At 41.0% G+C, this 25,739-nt stretch overlaps 1 protein-coding gene across 2 annotated transcripts in view; it reads left to right on the plus strand.

The window, feature by feature from the left end:
• CLIC5 (chloride intracellular channel 5) overlaps positions 1 to 25,739 on the plus strand; it is a 156,534-nt gene that overhangs the window by 29,337 nt on the left and 101,458 nt on the right. Inside the window, exon 1 of one of the 2 annotated variants that reach the window (XM_004590416.2) lies at positions 23,267 to 23,745. The exons of the other annotated variant lie outside the window; for it this stretch is intronic. Coding sequence (XP_004590473.2) covers positions 23,686 to 23,745 — 60 coding nt within the window. The 5' untranslated portion in view covers positions 23,267 to 23,685. Of the gene's footprint in view, positions 1 to 23,266; positions 23,746 to 25,739 lie in introns of those variants that run through there. 2 annotated transcript variants of the gene reach the window in all.

A 25,739-nucleotide genomic window follows, 5' to 3' on the forward strand; every position in this document is an offset into this window, starting at 1 on the left:
CCACACTCAGTCCTCATTGGCTGCCATTACCTTCACCACCACTACTAGTGTGCCTGTGGTTAATGGAAACATTAAATATATCCCGAATGCTGTACTAAATGTACTTCTTTTATCTTCACAATAGCTCTTGAAGATATCGCTACTCCATACTACTGATTAGAACGTTGAGACTGAGAGGTTATTACTCTTGATGTAAACAAAACAAAACAAAACAAAAGCTTAAAAAGTGACAAGACCAAGATTCACATCTGTGTCCGTATGAGTCTATTCCCTGACTTGCCAGTATCCACACATACTGACTTCATCACTGTGGCAGTTTAAAGTTGTCCGTTTAGATGTCTGTAGTTAGATTTGTCTCCATTGAGGCTATACATTTTTCCATGTGTTGAGTTATTGTCTACATTCATTGTTTGTAACCCTTCTAATTATTTCTTAGATTCTCATTTTGAATGATTATTGACCTTAAGTCATTAGATCAATTCTATCCCTGTTTCTTCTAGTAAATCTTTTTTTTAATTGTTTATTATTTAACTTCAGTAATTACATTGTATTATGTGACACAATTACATAGATAGTTGGGTTCTCCCCACCCCTCCCCAAACCCCCCCACCCCTCCCCAAACCCCCCCCACCATGGTGGATTCCTCCACCTAGTTGCATAACCACAGCTCAAGTTCAGTTGAGATTCCCCCATTGCAAGCGTATACCAACCATAGAGTCCAGCATCTTATTGTCCAGTCAAGTTCAACGGCTTCTTAGGTATACCCTCTCTGGTCTGAAGACAGAGCCAGCAGAGTATCATCCCAGTCAATTGAAAGCTCCAACATACCATCAGCAAAAATTTACATCATTATGGAATTAATTGACATAGTAATGAGTAACCAATATGTTAAAAGTAAATGCGAGTTCCCAGTCACCTTCTGTGACCACCTCACCTATACTTCAATTTTAGTTTATACACAACATATAACATTCAAAACATTAGTAAATCTTTCTTTTTACATTTATAACATGCGATTTTCTGGCCTCCCTATGTTTTCTTTTTCAGCTCAATTTTTTGTATTCTAACATGGCAATTGTATGCATTATTGCATCTCAGGGGATCAGAAATATTTCCTCCTGGTTTGATTAGAGGAAAAAAATTTTACTGTAATTCATTTTTATAGTAAACATTTTGTATTAGCCAAAATGTATTATTTTATGTAAAGTGTCAACCTAATAAACCAAGACTGAATATACACTAAATGTATAAATGTTCCTATAATCTGATTGGTCTCCTGAATTAAAAAATGAGTAGTGCTTGATTTTTTTTAAGATTTATTTCATTTTTTATTGGAAAGTCAGATATACAGAGAGGAGAAACAGAGAGGAAGATTTCCGTCCAATGATTCACTCCCCAAGTGACCGCAATGGCCGGAGCTGAGCTGATCAGAAGCCAGGAGCCAGGAGTGATTCTGGGTCTCCCAAACAGATGCAGAGTCCCAAGGCTTTGGGCTGTCCTCGACTGCTTTCCCAGGCCACAAGCAGGGAGCTGGATGGGAAGTGGAACTGCCAGGATCAGAACTGGTGCCCATATGGGATCCTGGTGCATTGAAGGCAAGAACTTTAGCCGCTAGGCCACCGCACCGGGCCCAGTGCTTGATTTTTGTAGGTAAACTATTATTGCTTCTTTGGAGGGATAGGTTATTATCATAACTTGAATCTAATTTTGACATGTCATTTACACCAAATTTGTTTTTGTCGTTTTGTCTCAGTATGATGAGGTTTTGCTAAGAGTCATATGTTTTAAAATCCAGCAGGTTTGCCCTGAGTATATTCATTTAGTAAAAGTTTCTTTTAATATTTTTCCTACTTCTCCTTTTGGAAGAACACTAAAATCAGATTTGATAGAGTGTTCTGTGGATACTTTTAGCTTATTAAAGTAGAGTTTGTAAAATTAAGAATATTTGATAAAGTATAATTCTTCATTTAAAATTCTTTTTTCTTCAGGATTTTATCCTTTCAAAATAATTTTCTTATTTTGAGCTAATGTGTTATTTAAGCATTCAGTGACATTTTTTTTCCATCAAGTACATAGATTGTAGAGCATTGTAAAATTACCTTAATGTCAAAATATGATTTAACTGCCTTTATCTCTTACTAACTCGTCAGCTTTTACTGAAACTACAAAGTCTAAAGAGATGGTTGAGATGCTATGACAGTTTTCTATGCTACTTAAAAAACAGTATCTATGTTAATAAAAATTATGACAGCCTCTCAAGTGCCAAAATGTTTCTAAAAGACAGGGAGCCAGGTGTGCCAATCTGAGCAGAGTCCTGGCAAAGGTATTCGTTAGCACATGCTAAGTCTGGCAGAGCCCACCAGAAGTGAAGGTGTGAAAAATTGTGATGTGGAGTTGCGATAACACTGAACTTCAAGCCCCTTTCTTTTCTTTTTCCCTCTCATTTTCATTCTTCTGGGGCTCCTATGTGTTGATTCTAGCCAATAGCAACACAGAAGACTGGAGCAAAAACTAGAAAAATGATCCCAGAGAATGGCCTCTTGTAAATTATAGCCATGCAGACCTTGATGGCCTCCTTTCTCCCAGGTGCTAATGGGATCCTGGGCATGAGGATCTATCTGGGTGCAACACTCCAAAAGGCAGGGCCCGTAAGCGTGGAGACCTACTATTGCAGTTCAGCAAAGTTGATGAGCTCAACACCCACTCATTTATCCAACAGACACTTGAGCTCTGCCTTCTACTGACTGCATGCAACATCTGTGCTTCATTGTTGTCCATCTCTGAAAATGGAAATGGGGAAAATAGAAGCATAGATAGGACCAGGTGAGCATTTACATCCTTCCACTCACAAATCAGTATGTTTAATATTGAAGAATGCCTGTCCCCGGGGGCAATGAGCTCTGCCAACTAATAATCCAACCTTAGTAAGTGGGCCTCGGGGAAGAACAGGCCAGCTGGGTCTGAACCTGGGCAGTCTCTGAAGGCCCAGCTCAACCTCTTCCCTTAAGGCTCTTTATCACTGCCTCCTCGCCACTGTTTTAGCATCCACCCAGCAAGTCAGCACCTTTAAATGGTCCATTCGCTTACTTACTAATTTACATTCTTCTTTTCTTTTATTAATTTCTTATTGAGGATAGCATAACTGCCTACTCCCAAATTTTTCTGCCCAGACACACAAGATGGCTAATCATGACACGCAGTAGAGAAACTGGACCACAAAATTGTATTTTGATTTTTAAAGCAAATTCAGATTTGGGTGACCATCAGCAAAAGAACTCCTTAGCATTATTGTGAGAAAAGGGGAGAAAGTTAATAGTCATTCAATTGATGTCCTTCTAGTAGTGGCAGTCCTTGGGTGTTTATGAGGCATGCTAGAAAGATTGTGCTTATCAGCTTTGTATCATTTTAACTGATGTGTGAGAGGAACCAATTAAAAGGACCGTTCGTTCCAGCTTACACCTTGGAGTCCACAGTCCAAAACTGAGCTGCCCCATTAGTCTGGGGAATGGTGGAAGCTGACAGTGGCAAAGGGGATGCCGAGGAGTAATCACATGGTAAATCAAGAGTGCAAGAGAAAATACTCCCTTCATCTGCCCTCTATGTGGTCTCCTTTCACCATGCCATTAAACTGAGATCATGGGGCTCCACCCTAGTGACCTAATCCAGTCACTTCCCAAAGGCCCCACCTTCAGACACCATAATTGGATCAAGTCTCAGCCCTAATCCATTAACATACAGCTTTGAGTTCTAAAAGCCTGCATGGGTTTGGGAAACAGAATCCCATAGAAATCATTATCAGAGGTAAAACACATTCCTGAAGTTGAATAGGGGTTGTTAGACTAAAGCTCCAAAACAGAAAATAGGGGAAGAAAGTCTGTTTTCTTGCTTGTTATTCTGGAAAAATCTTCAAATTAGTGCTCCAATTTTCATAGACCACATTGTGGACATTGCAATTTAAAAAAAAAAAATTGAGTGAGGGGATGGACAGAATGTGGAAAACAGAGATTCCCAAAAATAAGACTTTCTTTATTTTCACAACTGTCATAACTGCAAAACACATGTAATTAGTAAATGTCTACTCTTAGAAAACTGCTGACAGAATACTCAACATGAGGGCACTTCAAAAAGTTCTAGGAAACTGCATATTGTTAGAAAATATGCATAGACTTCAAGATTTTGTGCACCAAAATGAGTTGTATCTTTAAATTCCACTTTCCAGGAACTTTTGAAAGCCCCCTAATATCCTCAGATGCCATTGACTTCAATTAACATCCATTCATTTATTCCACAAACAGCACAATTCTAGCATGGTGTGTCATGCTTTTGGAAAATATAAAGAACTAACATTATAGTCCAAATGGGGAGACAAGACTTACCAATAAAAAAAAAAACTAATAATAGAACATAGTTAAGCAGAGAGGGCAAAACAAACTGCCAAATGATACGTACTTGCCAAATGAAACATTAGGAGTGAGCCTGAGGTTAAAGAAAGCACTTCAGACTGCAGAAGTCAGTCAAGGCTGCCGGGGAAGGGAAGACTTGAGCCTCTAAGCACAAGACATCATTGAGTACATTCGGGTGGAGCCAGCTTATTAAAAGCCAGGTCCGGCTATGACCCAACCACCGGTCGGCTTGGTGCCCAAACAACTGGCCTTTAGAGTAAGTTGAGTAATTGTACCAATGACCAAAGTCAGAGCCCAAGGAACATGTGGAATGTGCTCAGCTTCAATTTCTACTAGTCATTCAGACACAACTTGAGAGATTCACTACCAAGAAGCCAATGAATCAACCAGATAAGAAAGTTCAGGGAGTCTTGACAGTTAAAAGCAATGGAAGCAACAGACTATTGTGCCAAATAGGCAACAGGCAACTAAACAGAATGTTTACACAGACAGCACAGCCTGAAATAAATGGCTGGATGTGTCAGTCAAAAGGCTTCTTACTTGAAGGAAAATGACCTCTGCTCCAGTAGCTTCTTTCTTTTCTTTCTCCTTCTATTATTACTCAGTGATTTGTACATTTTTATTTTTTTAAAAAAAGACAATATGAAATCAGGAAGGGGAAGAGGTTATTAGGATTGAAGAGACCCAAGTGTGAGACTAGTTTTTGTCAATCATACTTTGAAACTTGAGGCATGTGACTTAAGCTTTTCAGATCTGCTTTTCCCCTCAGATGATTGTAATCTCACCACTCTAATCACCTTACCAGATTCTTTGGGCGTGAAGTAAGATACACGGGTTAAAAGTTTTGATGTGATGAACACCTGCTTTATTATCAGCTGCTTTCCATTCTCTGTGTCCTGTAATGCTGGGGATCATGTTAATTTAGAGGGCCTAGCCCTATTTGTCAATAAGGAAACTATGACAAGGAGAAATTAGTGATTTGTTCAAAGTCGGTTGAATAATACAAAGCAGTTCTCCAAAACTTGTTAGTCACTCTCCCATGAAACATCCCCAGGAAGCCCTTGCCCTTGTCTCCTCTGTCTAATCAGAGGGGGGCTACTTTTTGCTTTGAAAAGGTGTGAGACAGAAAGTTGAAAGAGCTTTATGCTTGAAGTGGGGTGTTGTACATCTAATGTCAAGATCACATGAACTGTCTAAAGCTGCTAAGACAGAAAAGCAAGGCGGTTAGAAGAGATTTGACACAGGGATCCAGAAGCTTAAGTGATAACTTTTTTTGCATTCTTAATCAATATTTTAAAAATCTCAGCCTAAAGCACTTGAACTGGAATTATTCCCTGCCTCTGGGATACCTGTTGGTCCATCTTGTCTTCCATCTGTAGAATTAAAAATATGTTCTAGAAAAGCAGCACTCTTAACTTTTGCTACAAGTAAGAGTCATTCAGGAGTTTTCAAAAGAATGCCAGCGTCCAGGCTTCAGCCCAGATTAATGATATCAGAATCGATGATAATAGGTGATGACAGTAAAGATTTTGATAGCTCCCAAATGCAGCCAAGTTAGAGAGCCATTGTTCCTGCCAAGCAAAGAAAGAATCTCTCCAAGGCAAATTTGAGCTCCTAGTATTTTAAGACCCAGACTTTCTGGCAACAAGGAAAACCTGCTTTGACATCATATCAAATGGTACCTCTTTTGTTGATTTGTTTGTCTTGTAGTAAGTAGTGGAAAGTTCCTGTGATTCCACCCTAGGTCTTCTTTCTGTAAGACCATTGCTGATTTTGATTAATACTTTTAAATGAGAGAGAGAGAGAGAGAGAGAGAGAGAGAGAGAAAAAGGAGAGAGAGAGACTGAAAGAGTCCACATCTGTTGGTTCATTCCCCTAAATGTTTGCCATGACAGGACTGGGTTGAGGTCAAAGTCAGAAGCTGTGAATGCAATTCTGTTCTCCAACATGAGTGCCAGGATCTCAATCACTTGACTATCATAACTGCTTCCAAGGTCTGTACTGGCAGGAAGCTGGAGTCAGGAGCCACAGCTGGAATAAACCCAAATACCCCAGTATTGGATAAAGACATGTTGGCTGGTGGACTGACATTCAGCACTCCATTGTTGCCTTTATGGCCATCTCTCTGCTTACTCTTAAAAGTGGCTATCCAGGTGTCATTTAAGGATCAAATGTGGTTTTTAAATTATTCGTTGTTTTAAATAGAGAGGTATATCGGAGGTGACCCATCCAGTCAGCACAGGAAATATTTCCCTAGCACACAGACGAATCTGCAGGGCTGGAGTACGGAAGTAGTTCATCATAGTCCTTTAATATAATCTCAGTGCACCTGGGATAGTTCAGGTGACTACACTTTGGTTTTCTAATACTGCTAACTGTGGGAAGGAAAAGCATCCTAAAAGTTGATTAAATCTTAATTAGAGAATACATGCTGCAGGCTGTGACTTTTTAGTAATGAGACAGGAAAACCAAATGAAGCTAAAGATGAAGAAGTGCCCTTTGAGTCCAGAACTCCCCCAAAATCTTTTCCCTTGAAAAAAACAAATCCATGTAAACATTGGGGGCACCTAAGATGGCAGCAGCTAGGATTTGCTTTCACTGGTATTAACTCAAACTCAACCTCTAGAAATTGTCAACATTTACTTATACATTTCAGACAATGTGTGTATCCTACAATTTCTGATCCAGGTAGGCTTATTTCAACACCATTGCCCTCTATCTGTCTAGTGTACTGTTCCTGATACAACGTTAATTCTCTGTTATGCATCATGAACATCACTACTGATGAGTCTGCCCAGTGTTTTTTCCTGATGTAAATATGACAGTGACTACTGCAAAGATTGTGAAAAGCTAGATATAAAATCAGAAACAAATATGATAAACCCATTTAAACACAAATTTCTTACTTTTAAACACAAATTTCTTACTTTGTGACAGAGCAAAGACAAAATGCTAGTAAGGTATTCTGAATTAACCAAGTAAAGAAGTGCTGAAATGTGTTTTGTTACAGAGTTGAAGGAGATGAGTAAAGGAAGAACACAGATTTTGTTTTAATTCCAACACATCTATGGACAGAAAACAAAATTTCGAAGTGATGATAGTCTCCATTTGACGTGTTTTCTTTTTTCTATTTGGGGTCCTAGCAGGCACTCAAAACCAGGCAAAGCTGGGTGCATCTTCAGGTGTAAGGGCTCTCCAGCTCGGAATGCTGTGGAGAGCTGTAGTTCAACGCCTCTGCTCCTCACTGCCTCTGCTCCTGTGGGCATGAGAGATTATGAAACACGCTGATTCCAGGGCCCCACCCTCAGACAGTGCCTGTGGGAGGTGCTCTTGAGAAGTTCAAGGCTAGGAAACATCATATCCAAGGAAAGCAGGCTTCCCCAGGCTCCTACCAGCAATGTGGACTTCTGCATGAGGACTGACTGGCTTCCGCCTCAAGGTTCTCCTTTCATACTGCAGAGATGAGCAGCCCAGGCAATCATATGAATTCCTGCCTGGTGTGGGCAAATGTGAGAAGAGGACAAAAGGAGAGTCTGAGTAAATGTGTCATAGAGTGAAGGAGAGCAGGATTCTGAATCCAGGACAGGAAGTGGGAATCGTGCGCTTCCCCAACAGCAGCACGGCTGACTTTGCACAGAGGACAACCCACATAGCCCCAGGGCCAGGAAGAGCCCAGCTGGGATGCCTAGGCCTTTTCTCACCATGCAATCAGAAAGCAACAGAAAAAGAAAACAAAATGGATGATGTAAAATGTCTAAAGTAAAACTGAGATTTCTCCACCAATGCAATTGTTCTGAAATAAAAATACTATCTTATCAGTGTTCAGACTTGCTGGAAACATACAAATCCCTCAAAAAATTGTGGAAAAAGATAAGATTCAAAGGTAACTTTAATTCTGTCCATAGATTTTTGAAATACATACGCAATTTTTTTTCATTAAGAAGTTTGTGTAGGTTGAGGTTTTGACACAGTGGATTTAAACCACCTCTTGGGACGCCCATTTTGGAAGTCAGAATGCCAGTTTTTGGCCCCACTCTTCAATTTCTCGTCTAGCTCCCTGCTAGTGAATGCCCTTGGGGAGGCAGCAGATGTTGGCTTGATTACTTGAGAGTTCCTTCTATATACATAGGAGACCTGGATAAAGTTCCTGTCTTCCAGTTTGGGCCCCTGTCCTGGGCTCTGTGGTCATCTGGAGAATGAACCAGCAGGTGGAAGATCTCTTTCTCTCTCTGTCACTCTAGCTTTCAAATAAATAAGTCTGAAAAAGAAATATTCATGGAAAATAGGAATTAAGAAAAAAAGTGCGCATAAATTTCACCACGTTTTTATGTAAAAAAAAAACCTTACCCTTTAATTCCATTTACCACAAACCTTTTGAAATATCCCCTTGTATGTGAGTAAACATATTCTGTGTGTGTGTGTATGTATACAACAAAGATGAAGTAAACACAAACACTCTCCTATTTAGCAACCTGATTTGGGCTCTCCGTGTCTTTCCACATGTGTAAATTTGTGACATCCTTCACTATATGGATGCATTGAAATACATGCAGCTAATCTCCAACTAATAGACATTTGGTTTGGTTGTAGCTTTTCCTAATTTGAAACAAGGATGCAATGAACATTCTTTGAATATACTTTCTTTGTCCACTTAAGATATTTCTATCAGTGAACTATTTTGACCATTGGAAGGTCTGAATTTGCTTTCAAATTAGATAGATGAAACCCCCACAAAGCATTGTATCAATATCTCTTTTCTATTCGTTCTGTAAACTTTCACGGTTTGTTATGTGTATTTAACATTTTTTAATCAAATAAGAAAAGTTTTCTTAGCTAAAGGCATGCCTTTTCACATATTTATTGTCTCTGTACTCATTTTCTTGTACACTAAATGTTCATATCTTTTGCCAGTAATCAAGTTTCACTTTTGTGTCTTCACACCTTACATACTTTCATTTTCACTATGGCACCTGCTGGCAGAACGGTTGGAGCACAAAGAATCGCATATTCACGAAGCCAAATTCCACTGAGAAAGTGAGAGGTGAGAAGCCCTTTTTCTATTTTTATCAAAATACCAGATGAAGTTAGTTAGCATTTTAAAAAATGTTTCATATTTCTTAATGAAGTTTTTAGGAAATGGAGCAAATCTTATATTCAGCAGAGTACAATGATGGAAATAAAAATAGAATCTTAAGTTTTTGTTGAACAAATGATTGTATGCAAACATATAGACTGAGAAATAGATAGCTAGGTAGATAGATATACAATGTATCTGGCTGTCTGCTAGGTACAGTGAAGCAATCAGCATCCCTGCTTTTTATAAACCTGAAATTTTGTTGAGGCTTTGGATATATGGAGTGATAATTAAAAGCAGAAAGCAATGTCTCTGATTCTTAAAGATCTTAGCTGTTGAGGCTAACAGATCTATCAACAAGTAATGTCAACCTAATAGAACAAGAGTGGAGATTGTACAGCATACTGTGGGAGCACTAGTTTAGGGAAAAATAAGAGTTCGGCTGCTAAGGAGGAAGTATAGGGAGTGTTTCTAGCAACATGAGTAAAGGTCCAAAGGTAGGTAACAGTGGGACACACATACAGGAAACCAAGCCATTTCAGGATTTCTAGAATCTACACTGCCAGACACCAGCAGGGAAGAGGGGAAGTGGGTAGGAGATTGGGCACAGGTCAGAACCCAGCAGAACACTAGGGAACAAGCTCTGTGCTCAGGCACAGAAGGGCTTTGAGAAAGGGCATGGCATGCCATGAAATCTATCATAGAAAGCATATTCTGGGTACTGACACAAAATGGCTTTGAGAGATGAGGTGTGTGGCTTACAGAGAGAAGTTAAGCCCATTCAATGACAATTGAAGAATATGATGATACAGCTGCAGGAATGAAGATGAAGAATAGAAAGATCTCAAAGTAGGGACTTGGTGGCCAATGGCAAGGAGGTTGATGGAGGGGCAAAACAAAAATACGGACTCGATTTTAGTGACTGGACAAATGGTGTTAATGACTAGGAATGAAAATGTGGGATAAGGAAAGAATTTGGAGGAAGAGAATGTTAATGCTGTTGTTTTCAGAAATGTTTATTGAGGAAACTGGGATACCCATGGGATATCCTCAATAGATGATTGTATGTTTGTGTGAGGCTCTTGGTTAGGGCAAGGGTAAAGACTGAGAATTAAAATTTTAGAATAAGTGAATTAACTCAGGATGGATTATTAGATGCAGGCCTGAGTGAGTCTCTCTGATAGTTCACTCATAACCAGGTGCAGCTCCCAGGCAAGTTAAATTTAGAGAATGAATTTTGGCCTAGACCCTTAAAACCTTTTAGATCTCTTATAAGAGTGGAGTAGTGCAATTCTTTACTATTGAAAAAGAATGCACTCCTAGCTGAACATTTGTTAAAGTTTCCTGCTCTGGACAGAGAGAAGTTCCATAGCTCCACAACAGTTTGCTTGCAGTAAAGAGAAAACTTTAACTGCCACGGGAGCAGTTAAAGGATAGTGCATCTTCTGTGAAAAGCTGCCTTCCCATCAGCAAACAACAGATATGGGTCTCTGCCACTCAGCAGCTCAGAGAATTTGGGCAACTTGTTTTATTTACTGAATTAGAGTTTCCTAATTTTTGTTCAAACAGTGAGGATAAGAAGAAACATCTGTTCTCCCACCTCTCAGAACTTTTGGTTTGATAATAAAATATTTGGGGATGCCCCATGCAAATATGATTATTATTTGAAGATACTACGTAAGGAATGCATATTTAGAAGGCTTCAACATTCAATTGGCAAATGAAATATGGCATGGATGGCACTCATCCCTTTGCATTTATTCACCAAGCATTCACTGAGAAACTACACTGTGGGAGGCACTATGCTTAATGCTGGGAGTAGAACAAGTGAAGGGATACTATGGAAAGATGTGGAAATGCTGTGTACTGTGTGATTCCATCTATATGACATTTTGGAAAAGGCAAAACTATAGAGATAATAAAAAGGTCAGTGGCTATCTTTGACTGGGGAAGGAGTGGATGAGTAGGCAGCGCAGAGAATACTTAGGGCAGGAAAAATACTCTATATAGCAGTGGATCTATGTCATTTGTTCATAACTATCAGATGTGCCATACCAACAGTGAGCTGTGGACTTGGGGTAATTATGGTGTGTCACTGTGAGTCTATCAAGTGTAAAAATGTGTCAGTCTGGCATAAGATGATAAGGAGGGAGGCTGTGCATGTAGAGGAGCAGAGATCAACTGAAAACTTTGGGTATGTCCTGCTGTACTTTGCTGTGAACCTAAAACTTCTTTAAAATGGTTGAGTTGAAAGGGCTGATGGGTGGAGTGGATGGTACATGCCTTAGATGCATCTGTAGTTTATGGAAACTTAGGAGAATGTCTATTAATCTCCATATAATGATAACTCACATAATGAACACTGTGTATGCTGTTCCTTCTTATCCCAATATTATGTCTTCATTTGTGAGAAGGACATGCAGAGGGTCAGTACTGTTTATTGTTCAAACAGGATGCCTTGGTCTTTTGTCACTGCAGGGTAAAAGGTACCCATAGTGAATGGTTTCAGCCACTGGCAGCCTCCTGGGAATGGATAGGGGAGCTGTAGGGCCATTCACATGGTCAAGCATACAACATCAATATCACCATCTGGGGAGAGCACAGCAGGAGTTGGTATTGACTGGTGAACTCACCCAGCCCTCTTTGGCGTGGCCGTTTTGCATCCCTCTGCCCTTTAATTTGAAGACTTCCCGCAATGGGTTAGTGCCTATGAGTAACACAGTGCTTAGGTCGGCATTTTGGCCTTGACTGCCAGGAGGGTTCATTAAGTATATTAAGTTGGTGTCTGCTGATGCAATTGCCCTGTGCTGTGTTAATGAGAGATAAATGACTAAATCTGTATTGAGCTGTATTCATCTTGGGATTTTATGAGAGGGGAAAATACCAATGGTTGAGTTTGCAAGCTGACAAAAGAACAAGATAAATTGATTTTAATGTAATTGAATTAATCTCAGTGCATGTTTTTTAAACATGAAATCCCTTCGATCAAATATCAACATCTGAGAGTAGATTCACCCATTCTCCACAAGTCCTGGCCTGGTATAGATGCAGACACTGAGCAAAAGTAAGCGTGAAGGAACTAGAAGTGAAAAATGGTCCTTGCAAAGGTGCTTTAGAAAAATGTTTCCCCTTGCACACAGTGGTGCATTGCAAACCTTTGCAAAGTGCATATAACCAAAGAAATTACAAATAGTTCCAGGACAATGGAGAAATTCTTTCCTGTAAAGGATTTTCTGCAAACTCCACACATATTCAGTAGAGCCATCGTTAATGATTTATGTTGCAACTTTTTTGAAGTTTTCTGGCCAGATTTTGTCCAAGGGTTTACCAAAATCACAAAAATTGCATAATGCAGTTACATAAGAAAAGAGTAAGACTGTGACCCCCTTCTCCCCAATATAGGGTCCATGAGATACAGAGGAGGAACTCAGGCCGGGCCTCTACTCCTCAGACATAAAATACTTCATGCCACCTCAGAGCCCTCACATGCATTGTTCCTGTTTCCTGCCCCTCCAGTTTTCTAAGGACCAGACTGTCATCATCATCAGTGTCATCTCTGCAGAGCAGCCTTCCTTGCTGGTCTCCACCAAAAAGGAAGTTCGTGCTCCTCCCTCTGTGGTTCTTTTGCTTAGATTTCAGTAGTAGGTTTTATCCCATCTGTCAGTTATGCACCCATCTGCTTGCTTATGTTTGTTCTGTCTCCCACAATGCATTGTAAGACCTACCAGTGGCTGGTCATCCCACAGTTTTATTCCTTAAAGTGCATACAATGTCTCCAAGATTACTGGGGAACAGGGTTGAGAGAGCCCATTATCAGAGAAGGAAGACCTACCTCTTTGTGAAACAGCTGTAGATTTTTCAAGTGCAAACCCAGCTTCTGGTTAGGAAACTTAAGCAATGGGTCTTTTTGTTCAAAACAGCTAAATTGCAATGTTTTCTTCCCGAAAGTGCATTTGTATCTACTCAGCCAGAAATGAAGTCGAAGGTGATAGCACTCCACAGGGGTTTAGGGCATGGCAAGCCCCTTCTAAGGATGGGTTGGTTCTTATTCATAAAGTTATGACCAGCACCAAGCACAGAATAGCTGCCTAGGAAATGTTTGTTGAATTTAACCAGGCTGAATTAGTTGAAGCATTTTCGGCCTTCCCCTGGAAAAAGGGAAATTGAAGCAACTCCAGCTAATACTCTATGCTCTTCTGTCCCCCAAGCTTTTGGGGGGGTAGAAATAATCTGCCTGGCACATCATAAAAGATGGCATTGTTGAGCAAATTATATGACAAAGTAGAATCAAACTATCTCCCTGGATATAAATGAAAGAGAACCATGGATCAAGGTGTTGCAGAAATAAATTCCCTCTATTCCTGGCTCACTAGGAACAGGTAAGAGCATATATTTTATTCTTGTTTCTTTGAAATCCAACAAGGAAATATACTTAAACCCAGACATGTTCCTAGAATCCTAAGAGAGATTGCTTTTTAAATAATACTAATACTTTAAGTTAGATCTCCAAGAAGGCACTTTGCAATTTTCTCAGTAATCCTCTAGGTCTTTCAGGAATAAGGTTTTACGTAAGTCAAAGAGCTCATGCCATGGTGAGCAAGCAGTCAGTTAAGGTGAAGGTCATCTTGCATCCAGTTCTCAATCTGGGAGCACTTTTCTAAACAACAGTGCCTTCAGTTCAGCTGTTTTATCATGTAAACAATTTGATAATAAAATAATAGGGAATTAGTGCTTCTGCACTAAGGTAATTAAAAATGGATATCCAATAGACCTGGATTCAAATCCCAGCCCCTGAGTTTGTAACCCATTGACCTGTACTCATCACCTTCATCTGTAAAACATACTCACCACAGTAACAACCTCATTCTGGGTTGCTGTAGGTGACTAAATGAGATCTTACTTGTGAAATACTCTGAATCAGGCCTGGTGGGGGAGGGGAAGAATGACCTCCTTGTGCTTTGTTTATGGGGCAATCATTGTGTTGGGTGCAGTATGGGTGTTAACCAATAACATCACTGGAACTTGACACAAACTTCAGGGATGAGAGTTAACCCTGTTTTACAGATATAGCAACTAAGACTCAGAGAAGTCAGTTGACTGGATGGTTGGGGCTAGAAATTCCTGAATTCAGAGCTTTTAGCTATATCTAGTGTCCTTTTAATTATACTATAAGATATTCCCTTATTCAATAAAAATCAATTCATGGAGACAATGTTTTTGGGCTTTGAATACTTTCGTATTTAACTATCAATAATTACCTTGAATCTAACACCTAATCTTTCCCTGGAATTTTGTCAATTAATGGACATATTTTTATTTTTATTTTGTATCTTGGATCAAGAGCCTATAATAGGCCACACAATTTTTTTATGAAGATTTGGAACTTTGAAAATAATAGTTTATATATCTCTAGATATGGACTCCTTTTTTAAAATAATCATTACTTTTTTTCTACTAATATCTACCTTATAATTGTTCTGAGGCCTTTTTTCTTTCATATAGACCATATCTTGACAATAGATTTCTTTATCCTATTCAGAGTCTAACTGATGTAAAGATACAGTTCCAATTCAAAATGCTAGAATAAAAAAATAAATCTTTTTTTAAAAAGTACTAGCTTTTAAGCAAGCCTAGCTTAAAATGGTCTGAACCACAAATGGACTCTACTGATCACTAGGAATAAGGATTCTAGAGGTGCCAAATTCCTGGGACCAGGAGATCCAGTCACTCACACAAACCTCAGAGGCTGGACTACTCTCTCCACATGCAGGCCCTGGTTTTCTTCTGTTGGCTTTACTCTCAGTCAAACTCTACTTCCTTGTGGTAGGATAGTGCATATCTAGATTCATATCCTAGCTCCTCTGTAAGTCTAGCACAAGGGAAAATGGTTTCTCAAACTCATTTCTGACAAATATCTCGCTCGAGATTGAATCTCAGTGGATCCAAGTGAGTAGTGCATTCATTTTGGATCAGTCATTGTCATCACAGGTTGGCATTCTCTGATTGGCCAACATCAGTCACCTGGCCACTCCTGAAATTCTGCTGAAAACCAATGGATTGTGAAAGCAGAGTAGATTGCTGAGGAATATTTGGAGAACTGTTACTGAAAGGTTAATGGATTCCAGTTGTCAATCATTAAACTGTTTCCTTTTGGTTTTGGAACTTCAATCTGCTTGCTCACAAGCTTTTGCCCACTACTGTCACACATTCTGAATTCTCTTTTTTAAACACTGATTTATTTTTATTTAAAAGGCATATTTTACAGAGAAAGTAAGAGAGACAGGGAGGTCTTTCAACTGCTGGTTCGCTCTTCAAATGTCCACAAGAGCCGGAGATGAGATAATCCAAAACCAGGGTCCAGGAGCATCTTCTGGGTCTCCTACATGAGTGCAGGGACTGTGGCTGGAGGATTAGCTCGCTGCATCACCGCATGCTCCAAACATTATGTATTCCACTTTCTCCAGTATCAATGGTGGCTTCTTGTCCCAATGTTCCTCAACCTGTTATTTCCACAACTTTCAGATTCCTTAACACCATGCCGTTTTTTGAATCATTGAAGCCCATTTCTGGTCAATTGGCATGATAAGCCTGTTGGACAAAGGAACATAAAATGTGTGGATCAGAGTGGCACTACTCAACAGTCAAGGTCGTTAAAAACAAGTGTTACATGCATTTGTCTTGGACAGCTTTCAAGGTTTTTTTTTAGAATGTATTTGTGTAATGGCTGTATTTTTATATGATCTTGCAAGAGCTGAAGTAGAACCTTGGCTATGAAATGAGGGCATTCACTAGGGCAGTAAATCCTGCCAAAAATGCATGATGATGCAACATAGCATAGGCTAGATCACTTTCCTCCTGTCCCTTTTCCTAAGGCTTCAGATTTTTTGAAGTTTTTTGTGTACCAACTCTTGATCTCTTATGAATTTTTTCCCAGTTCATCTCTAGTTGTCTCTTATATGGTATAAAAGAGGATTCCTGAATCCCCGAACTATGCATTTGTTTTCCAAGACTCATGATTCCTTCATTTCGACAATTCAATGAAGCAGTTTTTAAAATCTGTCGGACCACCCCACCCCGTAAACCTTCCCAGACTCCATCCTATCTCACATATACAATAAAGTATGGTAGCATGCAGTTTGACCATGAGATGCCTGGGTTAGGATGCCAGCTCTGACTTTTATAATACCATTGAACCATTACCTAGCCCTTTCATGGTTTTGCTTGTTTGTCTGGTAGGTAACACTGTCTTATTTGATGTCATAGAGATTAAATGAGCTAAAAAGGATCCAAAGTTACAGCGCCTGGCATATTCTTAGCAAATGTTAAGTATTACAATTACATATTTTTTGTTTCATTTCAAAATTAGAAATGTAGTTGGGGGAAAAAAAAAGCTACACACTGTAAGGTCTGTTTCACTGATGTAAGTGCAGAAGTCTAAATGGAGACATGCCAGATAATTGGTTGATTAAATAATTATGTATTGAGCATATATTTGGCAGCCTATCATCTTGATTAAAAGTGGACAGCTCGAGACATTATGTTTTGTGAGCTATGCAAAGAAACATAAATCTGGATTCCTGTCACAGGAGCTTCCACTTTTGTGGGAAAGGCTTCACTCAAGCTGTGAAGGAATAATGCAGGAGCTAAGACAGCCATCATCAGAAGGCGACATGCACAGTGAATGTGCTCGGAGGACTCTAGAGAAAACATGGGCGCTTTTTGTCACATAGAAGTTACACCTCAAAACACTGAAGGAGTGGGCAGTGAGTCCAACTCTTCATGTCTATCTTGACAAAGATGGAAGGCTTCCATCCAGCCGACTCCCAGGCCTCTCCCTTTTCTAGGAGTCTTCTATGGGTTCAAAGATCACGAAAAATGTTAGACCTGCCCTTGGGCATACTAACTTATAAAAGAATTGAACTAGCAAATGAATGCACCCCCTCCACAGCCCACCCTGTGACCACATGCAGGATTCTTCTTCCTCTGTCTACACCCTCTTGCTCCTCCCCAACAATATATAACTGGTTCCTCCACAGCTCTCATGAAAATCCACCAGTCCTTTCAACTTAAACTTCAAATCTTTGATATTATCTGTAAGAGTCTCCACAGAGAAGGTAAGAGTGAGACAATATAGTTTAAGTCCCACATACATACACATGCATTTTTTCAGTCTCAATGTGTGTATATTGTGTGTTTTAGTTTTTAGTTCAGTTGAGTTTTTTCTATTTTATTGATTGCCTAAAATTAGAAGAATTAGGTCTCAGGAAAAAGAGATGTTTTATGTTTCTGACATGCATGATTAAATGAGATTTGATGCTAGAGATTTGAAACAAAGGATGCATGGAAAGGGAATATGGAAATACACTGGTAGTTTTACTTGCTTTGACATTATAAGTATTTTGATCAGATTTTAAACTTATACATAGAAAATTCACCTTTTATTATGTAGTTTTTGTGTATTTTAACACATTCTAAGAGATATGTGTAACCAGCGCATTAGAGAGCATACTAAACAGTGCTATTACCTAGAAAAGATTTTTAAAAAGTTTCTTTTTGTTGCCCTTTGGTTGTCAATTCCACTCCTATGGCAAACTCTGGTAGTCACTATGTCTGCATACTGACAGATTAAAAAAAAAAGTATTCAGGGTGTAACCTTTTGAGAGCCCTGGCTTTCTTCACTTAGCGTCATGCATTCAAGATTTATCTACGTTTTGCACCTATTAATAGCACATTCCATTTTCCTGCTAAGTGGTGTGCCTTAGTACAGATGCACAGCAGTTTGCATTGCGTCCGTTTTAGGATAATAATACATGGTGATGCTACAAGCCTTCATGCACAGGTTTTTGCATGAAGTCACAGTTTCATTTAAGAGACGGGAAGAAGGCTGTCTTCTAAGTCTAAGTTGGACTTCATATGAAATTGCCAGACTGCTGTCCGGAATAACAGCACAGTTTTCTGTTTCTACCTATGCTGTGTGACAGTTCCAGGTGTCCTTTATCCCTGCCAGCATGTGACACTCTCAAGTGCATAGGTTAGCCCTTTGTATAGACATATCGCAGATTGTTTCTGCTGTTTTACAAGTTGTGAAAATTTCTTATCAGTCCTACTAACAAAACCTCTGCATCCTCCTTTTCTCATCTTTGGAAAAACTTATATAGAGTCAATGTTATTCTTCCTTAAATGTGTGATAGAAATCATTCATCAAGGACCTTGGCCTGGGGTTTTCTTTGGAGGATTTTAGCTGTGAGTTCAGTGTCTTTCATACATATAAGACTACTGAAGATACTCTGCTTCTTCTTGAGAGATTTTTGTTAATTTCTCTTTTTCAAGATTTGGTCCATTTCATCTAAGTAGCCCATGGATATGCAGAATTGTTTGTGGTATTCTTTTATCATTTTCTTATTTCTACAGAGTTTGTTATGATTGCCTTCATACCTTATATTGGTAGCAGATAGCTTCTCTTTTTTCTCTATCTTGATAAATTCTAGTTTTCTAATTTTAGTGGCCTTTGACAAAGACTAGCTTCCACCTTCATTAATTTTTTTGTTTTATCTTCTTTTCATTTTCATACATTTCCATCTTATATTTATTATTGTATTCTTCCTGCTTGCCTTGAGCTTTTGAAGCTGTTCTATGTCCTACTTTCTTAAGAGAAACCTTAAATTGTTGGTTTGGGATGTTTATTCTTTTCTGCTTTTTTTTTTTCCCGTAGGAGTTATTTTCATTTATTTGAAAGAGACAAAATTACAGAGAAACAGAGAAAGAGAAAGGGAGAAAGAAATCTTCTATCAACTGTTTCACTCCCGAAATGACCATTTAACACCCATGGCTAGATGAGACCAAAGCCAGAAGCCATTCAGAGTAGCAAGGACTCAAGCACTCTCGCATTCCTCTGCTGCTTTCACAGGTACATTAGCAGGAAGCTGGATGAAAGTGGAGCAACTGGGACTCAAACCAGTGCTCATATGGGTACTCTCATCACGAGTAGTAGTTTATCCCACTGTGCCACAGCACCAGCCCCATATATTTATTTTTCTTACCACCCTTGAGACTTCCTTATTGATCAGTGAATATCTAAAAGGATGGTGTTTAATTTCCGAATATCTTTAGTTTTCTAGATAGCTTTTAGTGATTGAACTGATCAATTAAATTATGTCAGAGAAGAATGCTTCATATGATTTTGTTCTTTTAAATTTGGTAAGATTTCTTCTGTGACACAGAATGTGGTCTATTTTGCTGAAAAAAGGGCTCCATGTATACTTAAAAATATCACATATTACATTGTTCTCTGAGTGGAATATTCCATAAATTTCAATTAGATAAATTTGAGTAATAGCATTGCTTAATTTTTTTCTCACATTTTGGCCTCCCTGAGCTCCTAGTTACTGAGAGAAGTCCATGACTGCAACTGTATATCCTTCTTTTGCCTTTAAGTTCCATCAAGTTTTGTTTCACTTGCTATGCTACTAGTTATACTTTTAAGCTTGTTGCATCTTCTTGGGGCATTGATTCTTTCATTTTTAATTTTTAAAAATTTATTTATTTTTATTTGAAAGGCAGACTTTAAAGCGAGAGAAGGAGAGACAGAGAGAGATCTTTCTGTTGGTTCACTCCACAAATGGCTGCAACCGTCAGAACAGATGTGATCAGAAGCCAGAAGCTTAGAGTCTCTTCCCACATGGGTTCAGAGGTCCAGGTCCTTGAGTTATGTTCTGCTGCTTTCCCAGGACATGAGCAGAGAGCCGGATTGGAAGTGGAGCAGCACGGACAAGAACTGGTACCCATATGGGATGCTTGTGCTGTAGACAGAGGATTGCCTTGCTACCCCACAGTGCAGGCCCAGATGTACTTATAGTTAATATTTTATCTCTTCAAAGAAAGTATATAAACCTTACAATTCTTGCTCCTTATGTTTTAGTTGTCATTTTTAATAAAAAGATTAAAAATTCTATCATATATGCTATATGTTTTCCTTTTCACAGCCATATAAAAACACCAGTGTTGCACAAATGTGCATGTCATCCTCTTATTAAGCCCATGCTAATCATCACTTTATGGTTCTAGTTTACTGTATGTTCTGCCAAAGAAAGCAGTACAAATGTTTTTTTAATTGCTTTCCTGGAAAAAACATATCTAAATCTTGCACCATTTTTGTGACTAAGGGCTGAAATTAGAAGTGCAGTGTCTCTCTGAATGAAGCTCATATTGATTCTAACTAATTATATTGGAATATTAAAGAGTGTAAAAATGAACTTCTACCTTAGCACAACAGAAAGTAAAATCTAGAAATGTGCACAGAAAGAGTTGATAGCTAAAGCTAATCCTTAGGGGTTTTTTTTTGTTTTTTGTTTTTTTAATAACTTGGAAGCTTATAATATCAACATTACAGATCTGTAATAGCAACAGGGATGTCCAAAGGGGAGGCATGTTCTAGAAATTGTGATTAAAAGGAAACTATCCCATATTACATAAACAGTAGGCATTTGGAGAAGAGAAAATGAAAATTAACCCTGCAAGATTTGGGATGAAGCCAAAGGAGTTTGTAGTGTACATTGTTTAGATATTGCCAAGAAAATGATCATTTTAAATAAACCCCTCAGAGGCATTTCATGCACATAATTTTATTTGACCACATTGCTACTAAAATATTGTGCACATGTCAGTGCAAGGAAAAGATGAGTCTATGCATCACACAGTGAAAGCTCCTGTCTCCGTCTGTAACCTTGCTCCTTCTCTAGCGTACACAGTCATCAGCTCAGAAAACACCTTCGCTTTGAAGGTGACTGTTTATCCAAAGGCTTGGTGATGTAAGCCTGAAACCAAGGGGGAGCAGGGCAATTAAGCCTCATTTTGATTAAACTGTTGTGTACTAAGAGGGTTGCAAGTTGGGCTTGGTGGCTTTTCTCTGGGGTGAGAAGCAGACATTTAGAATGTGTAGGCAAGCACCTTGCCATAAAGGGTGGGCAAAGTATTTTGGCCTCTTTGCTGTCCGCCCCACCTATGACTGTTCAGGAAAGTTCCACCCATGTGCCTTTAGATTTGTGAAGCCTTTCTTTCACTCTACATCAATCGTGGTTTAAATAGTCTCTTTCGGCCAGCTAGAACTCACATTGGCCAATTCATGAGGCTGCTCTCATTTTGCTTTCTTGTGGGGACACGTGAAACGGGACTTCGAGAACAGGATTATATCTTTGGGTCTCCAAGGTGACTCAGACACAAGTGCATTAAGTTTAAGTAGTTAGCAGGGGATGGGGGTGGGGTGGGTTGAGAGCACAGAATCTGTCTCTGCATTCAAATCCTGCCCTCACCAAGTCCTAGCAGGAGGACCAGGGCAAGCTACTGAAATCCTCCCTGTCTGCCTCCCCACTTGTGAAACTGGGATCATAACACCATTTGCAAAGATTAAATAAGTTAAGATACATGAAATGTTGAGCAGTTTTGCTAGCACATAATAAGTACTATTATTTTCTTTCAAAGTAATTCATTTTCTTCCACTTAGGAAGCTATGAAAAAAAATATGTATCAGTAAATTAGGAAAACCAAGGCAGCTTAGGAAAAGGCAAGGCAAAGATGAGAAGTTGGTCAAAATTCAGGTGAAGAAGACTTAGTAAGTATTTTAATTAATTAATTAATTAATTACAGATTGGGAATGTATAATGGTACAACCTCTTCACAAAACTAGCTGCAGTGTTTACTAAGGACATTCGCGTAGTTTGTGATTCAGCAGTTCCACTTTTATGGATATCTCCCAGAAAAACATGTCCACGGTTCCAACCAAAGAGTACTTGACAAACAGGAGACCTAGCTGAACTATCCGTGGTTGCCAACCACTGGAAACTTTGACAACACCCATCATCAGAACAGGTACAAGCCCTATGGCGATGAGAATGGGGGAGTCGCAGCCACGCACTGCAGAATGCACAAACCTCACAAATACGATTTTGGAGCACAAGAAGCCAGACGTCAGCTCCAGGCAAACCTACCCCATGCTATCACAACTCAGGAACTGGTCACCCTGGTGGAGGAGAGGCAATCAGGCAGCAGTAACGGAGGAGAAACTTGTGCCGGTGTAGTGGTGGCTCCAGAGGTGGGCTTACACTGTCATCATTCATGGAACTCTACCACTGTGACACATGTATTTTTTTTTAATGTGCATTATACTTCTCCTAAAAAATGAGGGGAAAAAACCAGAAATGAAATAAGAACGGAAATAAACGAAGTGAACAGAGAAAAAAAAACTTCAAAAAAAAAAAAAAAAAAACGGAGGGGGGAGACCTACAGGTTGTAAAGCAAAATCTTCAACTTCCCCGCCACACCTTCCAGGCAGTTTGTTGGCCCCCTTGTCCCTGTCTGTGCCCTACTATTTGGTTAGCTGGAGAGTGGTACCTGCCCTGTATCTCCTAGAGGCCCTTCCTTCTGATGGCTCTCCAGCCCCACCTGTACCCCGAACCTCTCCAAGTGGGACCCGTAAAGGAGTAACTCGCAAGAACTTAGATTTCACTAAACATTAGTATTAAAATCCTTCTCTCCTTGCTCCCTTTCCTCTCCCTCCTCCTCCTCTCCTCTCCTCCCCCACTTCCCTTCCTTCCCCTCTCCCCTCCCCAATCCTCTCTCCTCTCTCACCTCACCTCTTCCCTCCTCTTCGCTTCTCACCTCTTCCCTTCTCTCCCCTCCCCTCCTTTCTCTCCTCTCCAGTGTCACCCAAGACTCCCTCCTGGGCGTGGTGGCGCTGCCCAGGCCAGCTCTGTCCACGCCTCTCACTCTGCCGGGGCGCGAGGCGTGGGCCGGGGCCTGACCGCGGCCGGAGCAAGCGGGGTGTCCCCACGCAGTCCCCGCCCGGACTGACCCCGCCCCGCGGCCACGGGCTATTTTGGGCGCGTTGGCGGCTGCGGGATCGCTGACAGTGGCGGATCCTGTGACACCTCCCCGGCAGCCCAGCCCGGCACTTGTTGCTCCCGGGACCTGTTGTCATTTCTTAAGCTCCTTCTCCTCATCGTGTCCCCTGCCCCTCCTGTTCCTGAGAGCACCTAGGACAACGCTGCCTCAGTTCGAGAAATAGATGGTTTAGAAAAAAAAAAATTTTTTTTTTAAGCAGCAGCCTTGCAGGGGAGCCGCACCGGCGGGCAGGAGCTCATAGTGCTGGCCCCGGGCGCCGCAGAGGTGGCGCCTCCCCGGCCCGGGACGGTGGCCCCGGGCGCCCACGGCACCATGAACTCGGCGACGGCTAACGGGGACGACAGGGACCCGGAGATCGAGCTCTTCGTGAAGGTAGGTCGAGCGCCCGGGCGCCGCTGCACCTGCAGCTACGGCTGGACTCACGTGCCCGGGCGCAGATCGCGCTGGCGACGCGGAACCCTCCCCGAGGAGGACTGCCCAGGGCCCTGGCGCTCGCAGTGGGGAGTGGGGAAGGCTTTCTGGGGACCAGTGCATCGTTTCGGGGTTCCTGGACAGCCTGGAGTGGCGTGCACTCTGACAGGTGGTGGACTGCTGGGAGAGTTGGTCCCGCGAGTTGTCAAACCTGGAAGCGGGACTTGGGATCGTCGCTGGGGTCAGGAGCGCTGCCCGCGTGAGACTGGCTGGTTTCGTAGGACTTCTAGGGGCGCAGGAAACGGCAGGAGCTGGGTGGGATCGGTGAATGGAGTCAGAGGGAAGGAAACATTGGTCTAATTGTCATTGACGAAAGAAAAGAAACTTGGACGTTTCTTGAAATCCTCTTCCCTCCTTGACTCAGAGTTACCTAAATAAACACAGCCACAGGTGTTTTCTAGCTTTGCGGCCGGCAGAGTCAAAAACAGAAAAGCAGGAAAACAAACAAAACAGAAAGCCAGAAAACAAACGTTCCATGCCCCGACGTTGTAATTTGGTCGTCATGACGCCTGTGCAGGTAATTCCAGAAAACGCGAAGCGTTGAGAAAGAAACTCTCCCCAGTCAGTCTGGCACCGCCTGGGATGAAGGACAAAAGTGCACATTAAGGGGCCTTGCTCCCTGGGCTGACACAGCCCGACATCCAAGCTGCAGAGAGTACCTCCTTCCTACCTGCAGGGGAAAGGAGTGGAGGCAGAGGCGGCGTTCCCCGTGCACGCCTGTGTAATGAGAATCATTTGATCAGCGCTCGGCAAACGGCACAGGCAGGGAAACCTGAGGCCACTAGGGACCTGCCTCTAGGGCAGCAAGAAAGACAGAGCAAAATCCTGAGGACCTGGGGGGAGGGGAGGCTGCAGGCTGTGTGAGAGCCAAGGCTTTTCACGGAGTGGGTGGAGTGGGGAGGAGACAAAACCCTTCAAATGTAGTTTCGCTGCAAATATGGAGGAAATGAAGGAGGAAAGTATCCTTAGTGCCTGTCAGGAATCCTCTTGTTGAATGTAAAAGTCCTTGTGTGGACAGGGAAACAGGTTATTTTGCCCAAATGATCCCTATCTCATGTTAATTAATGAAGACTTTTTAATTTATTATTTTTTTAATGAAGACTTTTTTTTAAAAAGTCTAATATCTCCATGAAATTCTCTTTTGGTCTTCTGCATCTTCTGAAAATACAAAGAGGATCATTTTACTTTATCCTCGGTACATGTTCTACCTTCTCTCTCCCAGCCTATCACAAAGGCTTGCTGATTCTTTCTGCGGAGTTTTGGAGCCTTCGGGTGTATAGTTCAACATTACAGCTGCCATTCAGTAATGCTGCTGTGTTCAGCCTGTCTGTGCCCCCTTTAGCTCTCTGAGACCCCTCCCTCCTATAAACCTTCTGTGTTCCCTGGCAGACCCAGGTCACGCCTGGGCAGTGTGGGGCCATGTAGGGATGCTCTGACCTGCCATGTCCAGGCTTGCCTTGCTGGAGAGTGAAAAGAAAGTGAATAGGGAGAACTTTAACAAAGCGATGAGTCTTGCTGCTGTCCTTGAAGAAAGCTATTCTAGGGCTTACTCAGATTCCCCAGTTGTGCTTTCAAGGTGTCAGGTTCCCAACAGATGCTTGAAACACAAATTGTTTTCAGAAGCGAAGGAGCCCTTTGCTAGGTATGGAGACCCATTCTGCCTGTACCTTTGGAATTTCAGGTTGGCAGCTTTGGCGACTTTTCTCCGTTGGTAGCCAAAGCTCACTGCACAGTTTTCCTGTGCCCCAAAGAATTTGAAAATCCCTTTGTGGTCATCTGTTCTTCCAGAAAGAAAAGAATTCATGAGATCAAGGCAGGTCTTTGTGGCCAGCAGAAATCAGACTGATGGAAGGGTGGGGTGGAGGAGAGGGGACAGAAAAATCAGACAAGAAAGC

Source organism: Ochotona princeps, chromosome 1 (assembly GCF_030435755.1).
Source record: "Ochotona princeps isolate mOchPri1 chromosome 1, mOchPri1.hap1, whole genome shotgun sequence".
In the NCBI taxonomy this organism is placed as follows: Eukaryota; Metazoa; Chordata; class Mammalia; order Lagomorpha; family Ochotonidae; genus Ochotona; species Ochotona princeps.